Below are 19,825 nucleotides of genomic sequence, written 5' to 3'. Positions count from 1 at the left end.
TAAATAAAATGAACTTTAAATCAATATCAAATATAATGCAATAAATCGTTTCAAATAGGGAATAAGTATAACTTTCACCAGAGATGATTGCATGGAAATAACTAACATTAGAAATACCCTACTACCAGAATGTTTCTCAACATTCACATAAGTGTAAAATGTTCTACGTTCACACTACAAAGTTAGTTTTTCACTTTTCATAAACTATAGACTCTCTAGTATTATTATGCTAAATTTCGAGATTGTACCAAGTTTCTACACAATTTTGCACCAATTTTTCTAAATGGCGGTTTCTAACAAATTACATTACAAACACTTGGCCACTTCATTATTAGCACATTTCATCAGCAAAAGTATTAAACATATTCCTAAGATATACATTAGTGCAGCTCATTTATATATATTAGTATTGCTTTTTGTATGTTTTCTTCATCTTACATTTTAAAGAACGCTTTAACAGTGCTTCTACTGCACTTGTCTCAGTTTCATGTGTCTCTGTGTCTAACAACTGCAAAGTCTACTTTCAGCTTTTTGTGTCTTTAATCAGTAAAAGTGTTGTGTTTTTTAAAATCGTTTTCAATTGTACCACTAAGGCACCTGAATCCTAAGAAATCAAGCTCCCTGTTAATAATTCTCTTGCATATTGGTTTTGTTGTGCGCTAAAAAAAGACCGGTATGGGATATTGTAGTGATCATCGAGAGAGTTATCTTTTGTTACTGCCATTATAATGTTAGTATTGAAGTTGCCAGTGATTATGATTGTGGAGGCTTTGGTGTGATTTTTGGTTGATTCAGACAATTTATCTATGTGATTGGAAATATGTCTTTAACCAGAACTGGTGCTAAATAGGTATTTATTATTGGTAAATGCTTGTTACTTTTGAATTTTAGGTTGGTGACAATAAAGTTTTTATAATTTGTATGTACAAATTTATTTTTGGAGTGACTGTATCAAATTATTATTTGCTGGTGTTATAAGAGCCCGACATTGTGATAGCCGTGGGCCTTCTTTTTGGATAGAGAGTGGTGGGATGGGGACAAGTCTCACTTCACTTTCTTGTGCTTGCAATTATACTTTGATTGCAGCTTACCATAGGACTTTTACTCTAAAGTTTACTTCTTGCAATAGCTACTTTGGGAGTAGAAGCGAGTCCACTCCCTCGGTGTGAAGCAGTAGTCAGACTTACAAAAGGCCTGTGTCTTCTTCTGATGCTCAGTGATCCACCGTTTTGTTTCTCGTCCTAGAGCACCGTTGGGTGCATAAGTGCAAACATGTTGCTCGACTTTGACTCATGTCCTGAATGCAAATACCAGACACACACCTCGTGTTGGTCTGTGTGCCTATATCTGTTTTCTACAGTCATGGAATGAGGGCAAACTATAGTCTTAGGAGAAGACATCATTGCCCAGCACACCAGACATTTATTTTAGGAGTCATCAGAAGACCAATGAAATTGGGAGCAGAGCTCCGAATCCAAGTGGGAGGGCGCTGAATGAAAAGAACATATGTCAGCACGCACGGGTGGCGCTTATATACAGCTCAGTTCCGTCACTTCCGGGATGGCTTGGAGTCAACATGGATCCCTAAGGCACCACCTTAGCAGCAGGCAGATGCAATGCTAGCAAAAGCTTTCGGTATCTAGTCTGAGGAGTATTCTAAGGAGAGGAATCTGGGGTTAAAAGTAGCCATCAGAATAGCATTTATAATTATCTAAGTAGATGAGATTGTGGACAGTACCTAACACCCTGGCCTTTCAAACTGTGTGCACACTGTGTGAGTCTTGAAGGGTAACTGAAAGAATGAAAACATTTCTCTGAGTCAAACACAACGCTCTCCTTTGTTCTTGCTAACTAGTCTAATAACATGATTAATTGATAAACAGCACAGTCTCACTTTAAACCTAATTCTCAATGTTCGCACTATAGTAAAAGTTTTATTGAAGCACATGAAACTTGATTTTCTAAATATTAGCGATTCCTCTTTCTCTATATATTTTTTACGGTCATTAAGAATAGTGACCAATAGACTCCAGGGACATGTCAAAAGTCTGCTCTTTTGTCTCCTATAACAAACTGTGAAAGAGGGTATGCATTCTCATATAATACTTGTTTCAGTATCAGATGTGGGATCGAGCTGGTATGGGACATAATAATGATGGAAGACGTTACTCCAAGTACAGCAAATACCAATTTATGTCTGCACTTTAGCCAACCCCACTTATGTTCTTGAAAGCCTGGGTACTGATTGGTTCCATCTAGCCTGATACCATACTTTTCCACCTCAGTTTGAACCTACTGCTGCTCCATGGCACCACAATCTGTTTCCAGATCCCACCATCTGCTGCCATTGTCACCTGCACCCAAAGGTGCTCCAGAGCAGGAAGGAAACTATTGCAAGCCATTGAGTCACTGGTAACCAGGATCACTGCACTCGGCAGAGAGGCAAGTGAGGAAGAGAAGAGGAGAAGGGGTTGTGACTGACGTATGTCTATGAGCATTGCAAACAAATGTGTGCCTAGATGAGTGTACATTACATAAAATATGTGAGTGGATGTCTGTGTCTATAGCTGCAGGAGGGGGCTGGCAGGAAGACTGACACTGTTGTGATCCTACAATCACAATTAATCACAGACTTCATTTTTCAAAGAATTATTGGATGACACAGCAAAAGTACTGTAATATGATAACGTGACAATGCAGAACATAGGTTTCTACTTTTAAAATGTGAATTTATTAACATCATAAATCACATCTTAAAATTAAAATTAGAACATTGCAAGGGCAAAGTGAGCCCAATGTGTGCAACAACCAAACCAATAAGTGAGAAAATGAGTAAAAATCCAAGGTATGTTGGTAAGCAAACAACCATATAGTTCTGTGTTATTAGACTTGGTGAGATTGTGGCTTTCCTTGGCAAAATATTGGTCTATCAATGATTAATTGTGAGCATTGTTGGTGACTACAAGTTAAATCTCATATAATGGTGGTATGTAACTGTTACCACGCATGTTTTAGCACGAAATACTGTTACAACGAAACTATTACCACACAGGACCCTTTACAACGAATACCTTTACAACGCATTACACTACAACGCAGATACTATTACAACGCATACCATTACAACGTAAGTATAGGTAAGTTTATCTTTTTTTAAAAACATTTATTAGGGGTATTGGGTTTGATTTTTGGGATTACAGGGGTATTTTTAGGTTTCAGGGTTGGGTTTGGGTTTTGGGGTACAGGGGTATTTTTAGGTTTCTGGGTTGGGTTTGGGTTTTGGGGTACAGGGGTATTTTTAGGTTTCCGGGTTGGGTTTGGGTTTTGGGGTACAGGGGTATTTTTAGGTTTCAGGGCTGGGTTTGGGTTTTGGGGTACAGGGGTATTTTTAGGTTTCAGGGTTGGGTTTTGGGGTACAGGGGTATTTTTAGGTTTCAGGGCTGGGTTTGGGTTTTGGGGTACAGGGGTATTTTTAGGTTTCAGGGCTGGGTTTGGGTTTTGGGGTACATGGGTATTTTTAGGTTTCAGGGTTGGGTTTGGGTTTTGGGGTACAGGGGTATTTTTAGGTTTTAGGGCTGGGTTTGGGTTTTTGGGTACAGGGGTATTTTTAGGTTTCAGGGCTGGTTTTGGGGTACAGGGGTATTTTTAGGTTTCAGGGTTGGGTTTGGGTTTTGGGGTACAGGGGTATTAGGTTTTAGGTTTCAGGGTTGGGTTTGGGTTTTGGGGTACAGGGGTATTTTTAGGTTTCAGGGCTGGGTTTGGGTGTACAGGGGTATTTTTAGGTTTCAGGGTTGGGTTTGGGTTTTGGGGTACAGGGGTATTTTTAGGTTTCAGGTTTGGGTTTTGGGGTACAGGGGTATTTTTAGGTTTCAGGTTTGGGTTTTGGGGTACAGGGGTATTTTTAGGTTTCAGGGTTGGGTTTGGGTTTTGGGGTACAGGGGTATTTTTAGGTTTCAGGGCTGGGTTTGGGTGTACAGGGGTATTTTTAGGTTTCAGGGTTGGGTTTGGGTTTTGGGGTACAGGGGTATTTTTAGGTTTCAGGTTTGGGTTTTGGGGTACAGGGGTATTTTTAGGTTTCAGGGTTGGGTTTGGGTTTTGGGGTACAGGGGTATTTTTAGGTTTCAGGGTTGGGTTTGGGTTTTGGGGTACAGGGGTATTTTTAGGTTTCAGGGCTGGGTTTGGGTTTTGGGGTACAGGGGTATTTTTAGGTTTCAGGTTTGGGTTTGGGTTTTGGGGTACAGGGGTATTTTTAGGGTTCAGGGCTGGGTTTGGGTTTTAGGGTACAGGGGTATTTTTAGGGTTCTGGGCTGGGTTTGGGTTTTGGGGTACAGGGGTATTTTTAACATATGTATTTACAAATTGTTAAAAATTAATATTAATTAAAATATTTAATAATAAAATATTTAATAATTAAAATATTTAAATAATTATTAATTACATTATTTAAAAATATTATATACTTACCTATTCTTACGTTGTAATGGTATGCGTTGTAATAGTATCTGCGTTGTAGTGTAATGCGTTGTAAAGGTATTCGTTGTAAAAGGTCCTGCGTTGTAAAAAATGCGTGGTAATGGTATGCGTGCTAAAAGTATGCGTGCTAACATCATATATCCAATGGTGGTATGTAACTGTTAATGGTTGCAATTCTTGGCATACGGTGGCCATTCAAAGTGATATTATGACTGCCATTATAGTTGTAAATCCATTACATATTGTCAGCATTCTTGGTAATATTCTGGTTATACCCCGGCAAAACAGTGGCCATCCATGAAACACGCCATTCTTTTTTTAATTAATATATTTTTATTACATTTTGAAACCAAGTACAACTATACAAACAATTCCCTTGCAGCACCTACAGCCGTGGCGGCCTCCCCCTCCCCTCCACTATGCCTCACCTCAGCATACCTGATCTAGTCCAACACCTTGGCCCCAGCACCCTTCCGGTATCCCGCTGTCAGATGTGGTCTCACCGCTGCCTTCCATCTTGACCTCTTAAGATTCCTCGTCAGGCTAGAAGTCCATTCTGATCCCCTTCTATGGTCCCCACATCTTCTCAAATTTACACAGACACCTCCTCTGCCTGCATGCACCAGTTCATGTTCAAGATCCATTCAGATATTGTAGGCCTAATCTTGCCCCCCCACCCCTCCCTCCAATACTGCACTATATTGCTCCTGGCTACCATTAAAGCCATGTTGCAAAAGAAGAGAGAGTATCAGTCCACAGTCTGCTCCCCCCAGATACCCATGGTTACCAATTGCAGTTTAAGGCTCAGGTTACAGTCTAGGACCAACAACATTCGTTCTTGGTGACATTCTGGATATCCTCTTGCATAATGGTGGCTCGTCCTCGACATATCATGGACTTTTTTGATAAAATGTATGCTACCCTAGGCATTGCAGTGGTTCGTTTGTGAAATATGTGTTGAAGGGGTGGCCTAAGGGAACTGGTCTATTTGAACAAGCCCATGGCTTTTAATACCTCGGTCATTACATTCTCAAGGCTACTAACAGTCCGTTTAAATGGTACAGTTTATCAGTTACTCAAATCATTTCTCAAAAATAGAAAACAAACTGTGACTCTTTCTCGATTCTACTGAGCAACCCAGGATCTCAGTTTTGGTGTTCCTCAGGGCTAGATGATGCCTCTGGCACATTTCTTACATTTAATTCAAGCCATATTTTATATAGATTCCAATGGCACCTAGATCACTTTTGAGCTACATCATACAGCCAGGCGCAAAGAAGTATGCTCAGCTGTGTGTCCTACTCACAGTGGTGGAAATATGATAATTCTTTTAAACGTAATCTATTCAAAAGCAAGTTGGTTAACTCTTCCTCAAACTGCTCTATTCTGTACCATATGGTTTGGACACATAGCAAGGGTCACCCATTAGCAAAGTCAGTCCAGAACTGGATATATATGGATTCAAATCAGTCTCTAGACACCCAAGTGACCAAAGTGGCAAATACTCTGTTTTCTACAGTTGACATCACTTAGGAAGATACTGTCTTACATCAAACAGGAGTTTTATATACAGATGATCAATGACCTCATCTAGTCTCATCTGGACTAACATGACGCCATCTACTTGGCAGAATCAAGAAAGACTCTACATCATATGCAGTTGGTACAAAGTGCATCAGCTCTGTTGATAATAGAATTTGGCTGACAGGAGCATATTGTTCCAGTACCAAGAGCTTTACAGTGGCACTCCAGCTAGACCATGCTATATGTCAAGATAACCAAGTTTACAGTTTCATTTTCATTCTTTCCTAATATGTTGTGAATGCTGCTTGCTCTAATAAAATAGTTTTTTTAGGTCTCATCTACAAACAGCTTTTAGCTTTAAAATAATAGATTTTATGACGACTGGGTTCTTGTTTGGTCTTTCCACAGCAACTTTACGTTCTCAGGTAGTAGCCACTCGAGCATACAGAGAAATGTTAAGTATTTCCGAAATGGCTAAATTGGCAAAATGACTTTTGAAGGGTTTTGAAAATCGCAGACGCATGGTTCATTCACCTGTTGTAGGATGGGATTCATCATTAGTATTAGCAGATTTGCAAGTCATTCCTTTAGAACCCTTACATTCTGTACCACTATCTTTGATAATGTACAAAAAAATTGGTAGCAATTGCACAGGCATGAAGGAGGGGAGAATTGGGCGATTTTCTTTGAAGAGCAATGTTTACCAAGTTTTATTCACATTAGATTGCATTCAAACCAGATATTCTTTGCTTCCAAAATTCATGCAGATTATATTGTTTACGTGTTTTCTATCCCAATCCCGCTAATGAATTCGAAAAAGATTTATATACACTAGATTTGCATAGGATATTTGTCAATCTACTTGGAGAGAACAGACTTTTTTTCTGAAATCTGCTTCTCTGTTGCATGTGGTTTGTTAGCAAAAGGGGAAAAAGCGAACACTGTCAACACTGAGTCTGAACGATGGCAATGAAGGAGGCTTCCAAGTCTCTCAGGCTCCTTTACTTGAAGGGATAGGGAGTACATTCACGCGGGCAAAGGTAGCGACATTGACGAAAACGCGACATGTTTCTTTGAAAGGTGTGTGTAAGGCAGCCCAATTGCTAATCTGAATTATTTTTTCGTATTATCGAATTGGACAGTGTTCTTTTACATAGTATGGATTAAATATGTTACTCCGATTCTTGGTCTTCCTCATCACATCCCTAATTTTTCACTCCCTCCCTTCTATTAATATAACTGCTGGCTGAAAGTACACAAAACGGCAGGAAAAAGAAGAGCTAAATAATAGAAATACAGAAAGTAATAAAATAAAAGACGACGGCAGTGGTGACTAGTTGTTTTGGGGAGGGGGTAGATGAAGGAAGGGAATCGGAGTAATGAAGATAACCAGTAATTACTCAAATCCTTAGTGCTACACTGGAATTGTTTACACATTGCATTTACTATGCTTTTAGAATTTCCAGTTCTTTTGTGGTTGTGCAAAAGATAGGCTGTTTCTGTTGATGCAATTTTGTATGCATTCCAGGCAGCGGCGGCTCCTCCGCTATGGCGGCGGAGTGTCGCCCCCCCTAAAACGTCAGGCAAAGAAATATAAAACACTTGTTTTATTTTTTCTTTCCAGACGAGTCTTGGGGGCAGGGCCTAGTAGTGACAGGCACTGAGTGGAGTGTTAGTGCACTCTCATTACTGCGCATGATGGTTTGGCCGGCTGTCTCAGGTCGGCCAAACCATCATGCGCAGTGAAAGCTTTCTCCAACCCGGCAATGCAGCTGGGTTTGGACAGCAGGCACAGACTCACAGTATGTCCTGGAGTGCAAATTGAGGGTGCTGAGGCCAATCCCGAAGCTGCTCTCATGTGCGAGAGCAGTTTCAGGCAGCCGCGGCCGGTGGTGGGAGTATCTGCCGGGTGGTGACGTTGGGAGGGGGAGGGGCAGGGTGGGGGGTAGTAATGTATGGATTACGGAGTTTAACAGGTAAGTAAACCTATAAATAAATAAAACAAATTTTGTTGCGTGCACTGTATACCAAATACGATGCAGTGCACGCAACGAAATTCGTTTTATTTATTTATATATTTACTTACCTGTTAAACTCCGTAATCCATACATTACTACCCCCCACCCTGGCCCTCCCCACGTCACAGCCCAGTAGGTACTCCCACCACCGGCTGCGGCTGGCTTCAGGATTGGCAGCAGGGCATTCTGGGAGCGTGTGCCTTCCTGAAGCGGTGAAGAGGAGCGGGACGTGACCGGTTGAAGGTACGTTTTTTTTATTTCCCCCCTGCGACCCCTAGTGCCTCCAACTCACCTCCCGTTCCTCCAGCATACCAGCCGCCCCTGATTCCATGCCTTCTCCAAATGAAAAATATTTAAAACAGTGGTTCGTTTTGAAATTAGAATTAAATCGGAGCAAGAGCTAAAACTAGGCATCAACTAAAATTAAACGTACTCCCTTTTGCTTTGTGAATATTAATATGCTTTTATCACAAAAAAAGGAATGTGCATGCTGTTAACTTGTTTGCATGCACAATATAACGTGAAAAGACAGGCTGCAATTACATATTTCCCTTCCAATCAACACAAAACAATTTAGCGGATTATAATCTGATTTAAACTCTAATTTGTTCTTTCTACTCCGTGCAATCATGGTGCCTTTGCAGGGTTGTGTAGTGCTGTTACTCGGCACCGCAAAAAGCTACAAGACTTCAGGATGACTTAAAATGCAAACATTCATTTATATTTATATCTTGCAAATTAACTTGACATGTTTATTCATTTTTGTAACCTGCTTAATTTTTTGGGTCTATCATTTTCTGTATGTGTGTGTGCTGCTCTAGCCTTACCGCATTTCCTTACCTAACCAAATGCTATTTGTTTTCATTACCAGACTTCCCAACATAAAGTTAAGGCATGATGAATGTTCAAGAGCTGAAAACGTCTTCTAAATCTGCAGGAGGCGTTCCCGGAAGTATGCCGAAAACAAATGTGACCTCTCCAGAAAACACCACGGAAGTACATTCGGCTACTCTAGGCCTTGCCCTCGGGAGCATTTCCCTGATCACCGTTGTCATGAATGTTCTGGTCCTGTATGCTGTAAAACTGGAGCGCAAGCTTCACACTGTTGGAAACCTGTACATTGTGAGTCTGTCTGTGGCGGATCTCATGGTGGGCGCTGCTGTCATGCCACTCAACATTGTGTACCTACTAACAGACAAATGGATTCTCGGGAGGCCTGCATGCTTGTTTTGGCTGTCCATGGATTATGTTGCCAGTACCGCCTCTATCTTCAGCCTCTTTATTTTGTGTGTTGATCGCTATCGTTCTGTGGAGCAACCACTAAAATATCTTAAGTACCGAACTAAGACCAGGGCCGCTGTGATGATTTCGGGAGCCTGGATTCTTTCCCTAACATGGATCATACCCATCCTGGGGTGGCACGTGTTCGCCAATGGTGGAGTAAGAGAGGTGCCGCCACACGTGTGTGAAACTGAATTTCACAGCGTGACTTGGTTTAAAGTGCTGACGGCCATTGTGAATTTCTATGTTCCATCTATACTGATGTTGTGGTTCTATACTAAAATCTATAAGGCTGTCAGAGAGCATTACCAACACCGAGAGCTCATTAATGGTTCTTTCCACTCTGTCTGCGACACAAAACTGGTGCGTTGCAGCAGACTTCGGGAGAAGCAGCACGTCTACAACAAAAAGCCAGACAGAGAGGGAAATCATGCTGCTGCACACTCTAGCTTTGCAGACAATGGTAGCTTTGCACCTAGTCCGTTTCCACATTCGAGTATGAAAAACAGTCCTCATCAGAGGGGCTGTGAACAAACTCCAGAACTGGTCAAAGGAAGCAGAAGTGAGGTTGTGAAGCTGCGATGCTTTCCCCTTACTATTGTCCAAGAACATCCAGGAGTCAGGAAGGGAAGCAGGAAATTTGTAGCCGTCAGGAAGGCAAAGCTGAAAGAGAAGGAACCGGTTTCACAAAACGAGGAACTTGAGTTGTCTGGTTCATCTGACGAGGCCACATTCGCGGACACTGTCCTGTGTAAGAGAGATTCTGCTTGCACTGCAGAGGTAGAGTCAAAAACTGAAACAAAGAGCGCAGCCAGTTTAAATTACTTGAAATACACCTGGAAGACAATACGATCTCACTCCAAGCAGAACATTCTGGGGCTACACCTCAATAGGGAGAGGAAAGCTGCAAAGCAGTTGGGATTCATAATGGCGGCATTTATGCTGTGTTGGATTCCGTACTTCGTGTTCTTTATGGTCATAGCTTTTTGCCAAAATTGCAGCAATCACAACTTCCACATGTTTACGATTTGGCTTGGTTACATTAATTCCACTTTAAACCCATTTATCTATCCCCTTTGCAATGAGAACTTTAAGAAGACCTTCAAGAAGATATTTCACATCAGTTAGTAAACGGAGCATTGTAATTTGGGTTGTTCTTAACAAATGCACATCTGGTTTCCAAACTTACCAAAAATGTCAAACGTTTTGGATATTAATCATTCTGGAATGATGAAAAGTCAGAAACAGTGTGTTTTTGTTGTGACTGAGTAGATCAAAATATGGGTGCAGCATGTTTACACTGAATGTTTATTTGAACCAATGATCATAAATTGCCTGCTTCAAAAGAGGACCAGAGTGTTCTGTGATACAATGAAACACTACCTTAGTTGAACTACAAGAAATCTGTATTCTGGAAAACAAGCTGTATTTCAACTGGATTGGAGAAGAAAGCATCTCCTCATCTTTTGGGGTAAAGTTAACAATTGCTGAGAGTTGAAAACAGTGAAAAATGTCTGAAAAGAGGACAAAGGGTGACTTAATGATTGAAAGGGCCAAACACAGGCAGAGAAAGAAGTCCCCAAGAACAAAATGGATATGACAACAGGTCTTTTGCACTTTCGTCTTTGTATTTCAAGAATGTACTTCATAATCATTTTTGGGTTAATGAGAATAGTGAAATGCAATATTTGCAGTTAGCATATTAAATGTTTGTGTTCTATGTCAACTAAGGAAATGTGAACGACTCAATCAGATCGAACCATTCACTCTATGGCTCTATTTATATTACTGGAGAGCAACCAAACCTGCATATGTTTACAAATTAATGAACTTCAGTCATTCAAGAGATTGGGATCATCATACAGACCGGCTTTATGTTGTGGCCATTTTGACGATTATACTAAAGAATTAAATACATTTTGCATGCTAATCAGCCCTCTCAAATCAATGGATTTTCCCTGCATGTTTGTATCTCATATGGCCACATGGAAATGTCTAGAATTGTCGTATGATCCATAATCATATGCTTACAGTCCTTGGAAACAAATTCATTATAAGCAAGACGTGATAACAGAAAACACACATTGGCCTACATGGAATTCATTATATTGTGTTAACTCTCTAATTATCAATATTTGAAGCAACAATCACACATTGTCAGGGATAAACTATCACAAAGCACAGCATATTCCAAATTGAAACCTGCAGATATCACACATATTTTAAGGATCAACAATGTTGTACACACAATAAAATGGTCTAGTGCTTTAAAGAGACAACATATCCTAATGTGGGTATTCTAAGGAGCCAATTTAGCTAAGATTAAAATGCCTAACTGTGAATTATATTGGGAAGTTTTTAAGAGCGGAGTAGACAGAAAAAAGGTTAGAAACTGTCTGTGTTTGGGTATTATCCTCTTCCGCCCCGTGGTATTCAGCTCCTAATGACGATAGAGAGTCCTTGAAAGTGTAATCACAGTCCATTTACATAGAACTGTGAGGGGCATTAAGTGCTAGTGCTTGAACATCAGAAGTAGAGGCTCGCCAGAACAAAAGAGCAAGCCCTAAACACTCATTAAAACAGCAAACCAATCCAGAATTTGGGAGAAATGCAGTCAAACTGATAATCTTGAAGAAACAGATTGTATTACAATTTACTGCAAAGACGTCTCTTAGCACAGAATGGCATAAAAAGACTTGTATGGCGCAATGATGTGTTGGGCTGATATAAAATTCTACATTTATGAGCTCTAACATAAAAGGCATCTGTTACCATTTGTTGCTGATTTTTAAGCACTGAAAAGTTAACGTGAAATGCATGACCTCCTCTGCGTTATGTGGCATTTCGTCTTCAGGAGGAAAACAACATTTTAAGAATTCATATATTGTTGTTTGACACCAGTTATTTTCTTTGACATTCTTTGAATGTCACGCACATGCTCTGGGAAGACTTGTCCATCCTTCTCACCCACATACAGTTCTGTGAATGTAAATGTAATTCATGATCCATAAATGGCTATGCTAATTTGTGGTGCCCACGGTAGGAGAGGTTATCAAGATGAGCCCTCAAGTAATCAGTATCTTCCTGCTCAGCAAGTGGTTAATGTTCTTCTTAAGTCAAATACAGTGCCTGCTGGATTAAACTTCAATATCAATTAGGATGTCAACAATGTTCGAACACAAGTAAAGCTGAGGAGTCTTTGAGGCAACAGTTTCTATATATTCTTGTCTCAATTAATAATATGGAATAATCCTGTTATTCATTACACTTGTTTTTCTTCGCCTTATTATTCATGATGTAAAATAGAGATTAATGAATCTGCCGGTTTAATCCTAAAATAATTCGAGTCAGCGTAAATTTGGAGTTAGCCTATTAAAATACTCAAGTTTTTATACCCTTTCACATTAAAGAAAACGATTAAAGCTCTGTTCACACAATTTCTGACTTAATGAGAGAGATGGATACCTTGATATAAAAATAGAAATTGCTTCTGAGCAAGGGTTAAAAAAATGAGCATGTAATTCTTTAGGGGAAAAAATATCATAATTTTCCACTAATATTTAAAATGTTACATAGCATTTGGAGTCAATTCAAGTTATATTCATTGTAGGTGTAGTGCTCTCCTAAGCAGCAGCTTATTTATACAATTATTAACAGCAAGATCTTCATGTTTCAAAACAATGATTTTAGAGATTACCTGAATTCCTGCAGAGTAAAGAAAAGACATATTTTTAAAAAGAACATGCCTAATTGCTTTGAATAGCAGACGCTGGTAAAAACAATATAATGGTGTTTGCATCTCAATTTCAGACTATGGGTGGTCTGGCAAACCAAACGCTATTTTTGTTCAAAAAGGGGAACGTCAGCCCTTCTGTTTTTCCTTTCGTGACACTATGATGTTCCACTGCAACCGATGTTATGTTTTTTATTGGATGTTATTTGTAGCCTACAACAAAATCTGAACCAAGTAGCACAGAAGAGGTTGGTCAATATATCTAAAGTATTGAATAATGGTGTGAGATAGAAAGGTTGTCACGTTGTTGACTCCTGAAATGCTGACTCACAGAAGAATTGTAATCATGATAGCATCTCCTGAAATAACATCCTGGTAAATGTAGATTCACTATTATTAACTCCATCCTGATAATATCTTGGAGTCGATAGTATGTTCACGATGTGTGTCTAGGTTTATATTTTGACCTAATAAATGTGGTATAAATACATGGGTGTCTCTGAAACCAGTTTGAATTGCCTTTAGAGTGATATAGTCTAGCTGTACTTATTCCAGACATGGCTTTTGTAGATAAGTGCGCTGATTTTAGGTTTACAGTTTAGCCACCGAGACAAAGTTCAGCAGGCAAACACTGATCATAAGGATACGAGAGAGAGTGTCACATATTGAAAGGTACCAGCAACAGTCATGCCTATAGTCCCTAATGGAATGGCGGCTCCTGGACATGACACCAAACACGTTTGTCTGCCTTTGTGAGATCACTCGGGATTGCCTTCACTCTGAAGGACTCCGAGACATTGCCAACTTCATTGAAAACTAATTCCAGCAGAAATTATCAGAAATACTATAATTGCCTCTTTCTTTCATATTCTAAGAGGATTAGTGATGTCAATTTTACCAGCATTGCAGCTAAACATTTTTTACAGAACTTAACATTAAACGTATGTAAAATAGCAAACATTGCTCTATAGAAGTCTGTAATTTCGATAAGCTATTGCTAATTAGGAAATCAGGAGTGGTCCAACACTGCTCTAATTTAGGGAAGAGGTGAAGATGCACCTCTTTAAAGAACACTACATCATAATAAACTGTTCACATCCCAGCAACCTCTCCTATCTCTCATTGACATTGGGGCCCATCGGGAGACGAGGAGGGGAAGAACCGACTGGACACAGATGTAGGTGTGATAAAGGCCGCTTTATTGGGAAACAGGTGCATCCTGAAAACATACCCCAACCTTTGCCGTACAAAACTAGGCCTAACTAATTATACATGTACCTGACCAAAGACCCCCCACCCCCTCCCCTAACAGTCCCCCGCCAACAACATAAACATCATTATCAATTACCCCAAAACTTGTCTCACTGTTTCAACATCCGCCATATGTACACTCCCTCTCCTCAGCCAGTAAAACTCCTTCCTCCTATCCTACCCCCTGTTTAACTAGGAAAAAGCGCCACTCGAAAGCCCCCATATGGCTTTCGACCCCCCCCTAGGGCCCCTGCACCTTTGGATACCTGCGCACCCCTATTGCCCGGTCTAACGCCTCCTTCAGTTGCACGATATATAGCTCCATCCCATACCTTGACAAATGTACACCGTCCTCCATGAAAAAGTAGACCGCCCCATACTTCAGTTCCGGGTGCTCCATCCTCCCCACACCTTCCTTGTCACAGAATGCCCGCATCTCTCTGTTAATCTTCCTCCTAGTCCTATCTATAGCCCCTGGTCTCTCCGCTCCCCTCCAACACCTCCTGGGTATGAATTCTGACCAGATGACATAGCACCCTGCCCACTGCCTCCTGATCTCCAGCAAATCCCTCCTCATTTGTTTCACCAGCGCCAGCCCCTTGCACTGCACCAAGTCGTTTTCCCCCAGGTGAATAACCACAACATCTGGGCAGACCCCCCCGCACAACATTATTCAAAACCGGCACCAACTCGTGCCAACGCATGCCCCCTTTGCCCCTCCAATGACACCTAAACAAATGCTCGTCCAGCTCCAGATTGAGGTTCCTGCATTTTTCCCACTCAGCCCTCTCCGCTCTTTTTACAAACGAATGGCCCACCACATATATGGACACTGCTGCCGCCGTAGGCCCCGCCACCGCACCTGCAAAGAGACATATGTAAGCAGCGAGCCCAAACATCCATGCTAATCCACTACTACCCCTCGCAACCTAACATATGACTTATAGCAGTCTGATTTCCATCGCCCCAGCCGTTTGATCTCCTCCTTCCCCCAGCCCTTCCGCGCTGCCTCCGTCGCCGCACCGATGCAAAATGAATGCGTTCCAAACTCCCCCGGGTCCTCACCCATAGACCGCAGGGCGTGCCGCAGGACCCACAACAACTGCGCCGCCGTCACACGTCCCCCCCGCTCCTGCCAAAAACCTCCACACCATCCTGTACCCCCCCCTTCTGCCAGCCGTCTCCCCAACTCTGCCGGACACACCGCCTCTGTTCCCCCCGGACCCAACAACACCCACGTACCCTTTCCCCGCTGATCAGTCTTGGACCGCCGAAGCCGCACCACCACCTCCCGGCCTCTGATCTCCACATCCCCCCACGTCAACCCTGCACCTCCCCTCAAACCCACCGACACCCGAAAGGCTCCAAAGTACAACCACGACATCAATGTGGAAAACCGCACTGTCTCTGCCCGATCCCTGCACACCAGCGGTAACTGGCCCACCAGGCCTGCCAACATGTCCTCCGTAATCGGCCGCCTCTTCCGCGCTCGAGCGCCTCTCTCCTTCTCCCAACCTTCCAGGAGTCGCCCCCCCAATTCTCCCGCCGAGGGGGCATATCCCCACCACAACTTGCCCATGAAGGCCACTCCTGCCAGTTTACCCGCGATGGTCACTCTCGCCAAACCTTTGTCCATTAACCCCAGCATGAAACGCACCACCTGCTCCTCCCGACACCACTTGCCCCGCTGCCTTACCGCTCCGAAGCGCAGAAATTCCAGCCAGGCCTGCTCGTAACTCTTCCATGTGGATGCTACCAAGGACGACCTCACCAACTGAACGACCCGTGCTCTCCCACCAACCACAGCTCCTTCGGCACTTCCTTCTTGACCGCCGCTACCTCCGTGGCTAGCCCATGGAACCTCCGCCACTGAGAACGAGACAAAGCATCCGCAATGTCATTGTCCACTCCCGGCACATGCTGAGCCTGGAACAAGATATCGTGTTCCAAACACCTCAAGACAAAAACGCGCATGAGCTTCAGCACCTGTGGTTCCCTCGCGGACTGCCGATTCACTACCTGCACCACTGACATATTGTCCACCTTGAACAAAACCCGCCTGTGCGCCAACTCCTGCGCCCACACTGTCACAGCCACCACCAACGGGAACAGCTCCAAGAATGCAATGCTCCTACCCCCTGCCTGCCACTGCTCCGGCCACTGCTCGCGCACCATCTGCCCGCCCAGTAGAGCCCAAAGCCTCCGACTCCCGCCGCATCCGATGACATAGTCACGTCCCACTCCCAGTCTTCCGGGGTGCCATGGGCACGCCATTGAACCGCTCCAAAAACGCCAACCACATGGTCAGATCCTCCCTCGCGCCCGCCGAGATCCGCACATGATGATGCGGCAGTGTCAGACCGGACAACGCCAAACCTAGCCGCCGACAGAAAGTCCGCCCCCCGCGCGCACCACGCGGCAAGCGAAATTCAAATGTCCCAGCAACACCTGTACCTCGCGCACCAACACCTTCCGCCTGGCCAACATACTCTTCACCAACTCCACCATAACCGCCCGCTTCTCCTCCGGTAGGCGTGCTTCCATGGCCGCTGAGTCGAGCTCTATCCCGAGGAACGACAGCACCGTGCTGGGCCCTTGTGTCTTCTCTGGCGCCAACGGAACCCCCAGGTGACCCATCAGGTCCGTAAAACTGTCCAGACTCTGCTGGCAGTCCGTCGAACCGGGCCGACCCACCAGGAAGAAGTCGTCCAGGTAATGCGTAATCGCCTCAGAGCCTGTGTGCCAGGAAAAAGCCCACTGCAAAAAGGAGCTGAATCGTTCAAACAAGGCACACGACACGGAACACCCCATAGGAAGCGCTCTATCCACAAAGATGAGCCCATCAAGCTGAATCCCCAGCAACTGATGATCCGCCGGGTGAACCGGCAGCAACCGAAAAGCCGATTTCACATCGCATTTTGTCATGAGCACCCCCGGACCTGCCGTCATCACCAACCTCCTCGCGACGTCCACGGACGAGTACGACACGGACGCCAACTCCGCCGAGATAAAGTCATTCACCGACGCGCCCTCCGGCCACGAGAGATGCTGAATCAGCCGGAATTGGCCCTGCTCTTTCTTCGGGACCACTCCGATAGGGGAGATGATCAAATCTGGCAACTGCGCCTCTGTGAAAGGCCCCACCATCCTCCCCTCCTTCACTTCCTTAAAGAGCTTCTCCCGGACGATACCTTTGTGTGCGTTCACGGACTTCAGGTTTTCCGCCCACCGAGCGATCCGCGGACCCTCGTACCCCAACCGGAAACCCTCCCTGAAACCCCGACGCAGCACGGCCGCATCGTCCGCCCGCGGATATGCCTCCAACAACGGCTCTAGCCGATTCAGCCTAACCGGTGTACGAGCCTTTCCCCAGGGTACCTGCCCCCTCACCCCCTCCCCTCCCCCTGCTGGGGTCTGGAGCCGGGTACTGGGCCTGTGCTGGGCCTCCCCCAGGCCCCCAGCATCACGCCTCCGGGTGTCGCCTCCCACATGCGGAGACAGGAACCCCTGTTGAAATCCCAGCAGGCCCCGACGCTCTGACTACTTCCGGCTCCCCCCGCCCCCACCCCCCCCACGGGTGGTGCGGGCCGAAAAGGGGGCGGAGCCAGTGGCAACCCACTGGCCGTGAAAATGGCGCAGCCAAACTTTGCCCCACTCATCGTCTGTTGGTAGAGGTCGGCGTCCAACTCCCCCCCACTTTGCCTCCGGATCCGACGCCATGCGTGCCCGAAACTCCTCGTCGTAATGCGACCAAGCATTACCTCCGTAAGTCACCTGTGCCCGTCGCACCACGTCCATGTACTTGAACAGCGCAACCGCCCTATCCGGGTACTTCTCACAGTACACACTGGCATAGATCAGGAAAGCTGCCGACCAATTCTCAACAGTGACAGGCACCTTCGGACGCCTAGCTAATTCCTGCTCCTCCTCCTTCGACCCTTCTTTGGCCATCAACTCCCTGTGAAGCAACCTCAAGATCTCCACATACTCCCCCTTCCAAATCTTCTCCTTAGTAGCCAGCGACAAATGAGCCCCCAGTGGCTTCGCCACTCCCATGTACGGCAGCTTCTTGACCGGCACCTCACAGCTCTCCTTCGCCCCGGCGCTGGACGCCGCCGACCCGCCGGCCTTCGCCGCTTCCCCCGTCGCCGCAGTCCCCGACGCCGCGCCCCCTACCGCCTCCGTACCCACCCCCGCATCTGCTACGTATCTGCCCTTCACCAATCGCACGTCGTCTCTGCCGCCAGCATCTGTCCCCACTGACCTCTGGCATCCGCCATCTGCACCCCCACCCGCCTGGCCTCCCTGAGGCCTGCCCAAGCCACTCCCCGACCCCGTACTGGTCTTACCTGGCGTCAAGGCTTGCGTCCTCACCGGATCCCGCCGCCTAACCAGGTCTGTTGGGGGGGGCCGTCACTCGCGGCACCGATTGCCGGGGGCATACCTGCAAAACACTGCCAACAACATTACAGGTTTCCCCCCTTCCTCCCGAAGTTCTCCTTCCTCTTCCGACTCCATCTCCCCATCCCCGCCCCCCATGACCGCTCCTGCCGACATCCTGCTCAGACCTGCCTTGTCCCTACACGCTGCCATCAACGACCCCAAATCCACACTCTCCATTCTCCTGTCCCCAGTTTGGTAATCATTAGAGCCTGCCAGATTGCTGCTCCATCCCCGTCCCCCGGCGGCCGGAGCGACCCATCGGGAGGGGGCGTTGGAGACCTATGACCCTGCCATCCGCTGTCCGCATGCACATGGTCCCTCGTTGGAGCGCGACCGCCCGTACTAGGCAGAGCCGGCCCATCCTCTCGGCGGGTTGGAGCCACATGCTGCTCACCCGAGCCCCTTACCAACTGCTCCTGCCAAGAGAAAAACGGGGAAGTCCAGCATGCCGGGGCAAAACCAAATCCGTCGCCACCCCACCCACCTCTCCCCCCCTACCGCCGAATGCCCCCCACGCCGCGCCGGAAACCCCCCCCCCAACATCCCCCCCCTGACTCTCCCTGCCCCCCTGCACCCCCCTCCCCCACCGTGTCCCCGCTTTCCCCTTCTTGCATCCCACCCCCCCACCTCCAATGCTCCCTCGCGCCCCCCTTGTCTCCCCCCCACCCCCTGCCCCTCTCCTCCTCCTACCGCTTGCCCCCATCTCCCCCCACCACCCCCCCCCAGTCTGGTGCTCTTTCTCGTGGCCTGCGAAGCCTGCACGCTCCCCCGTCCCCTGGCGGGCCCTGCCCCTCCCCCCACGCCTCCCGACCCTCCCTCGCGTATGCCCCCGCCCCCCCCCAGGTCCCCCGCTCCCTCCACAAATACCAGCGGCGCCTTCCTCCGGCCACCGCGCCTCCTCGCTGTGCCTCCTCCCTTCTTCTGCGACCAAGCTGCCTTCCGCCCGCCGCCTCGCGCCGCTCCACCCCCAGCACCCGCCCTCTCCCCCTTCCTCGCACGCGACCGCGGAGGCTCGCACGCCGCCACTGCCGCCGCGGCGCCATCTGCAGCGCGCCGCGGTGGCCTTACCCTGACATCGTCGCGCAGGAGGTCCGTCCTGCCC

The 19,825-nt window shown here is 46.0% G+C and overlaps 1 protein-coding gene across 1 annotated transcript in view; it reads left to right on the top strand.

Moving 5' to 3' along the window:
- HRH1 (histamine receptor H1) overlaps window positions 1-13,745 on the top strand; it is a 32,682-nt gene extending 18,937 nt beyond the window's left edge. The window contains exon 2 of the mRNA XM_086938959.1: window positions 8,887-13,745. Within this exon, the coding sequence (XP_086795085.1) occupies window positions 8,910-10,424 (1,515 nt within the window). The 5' untranslated portion in view covers window positions 8,887-8,909 and the 3' untranslated portion in view covers window positions 10,425-13,745. The remainder of the gene's footprint in view (window positions 1-8,886) is intronic.
- Window positions 13,746-19,825: the final 6,080 nt, after the last annotated feature.

The sequence above is a fragment of the Lissotriton vulgaris genome, chromosome 9 (assembly GCF_964263255.1).
Source record: "Lissotriton vulgaris chromosome 9, aLisVul1.2, whole genome shotgun sequence".
Taxonomy (NCBI): domain Eukaryota; kingdom Metazoa; phylum Chordata; class Amphibia; order Caudata; family Salamandridae; genus Lissotriton; species Lissotriton vulgaris.
Note: the sequence above shows the minus strand (reverse complement) of the source record. Positions and strands in the feature narration are given on the sequence as shown.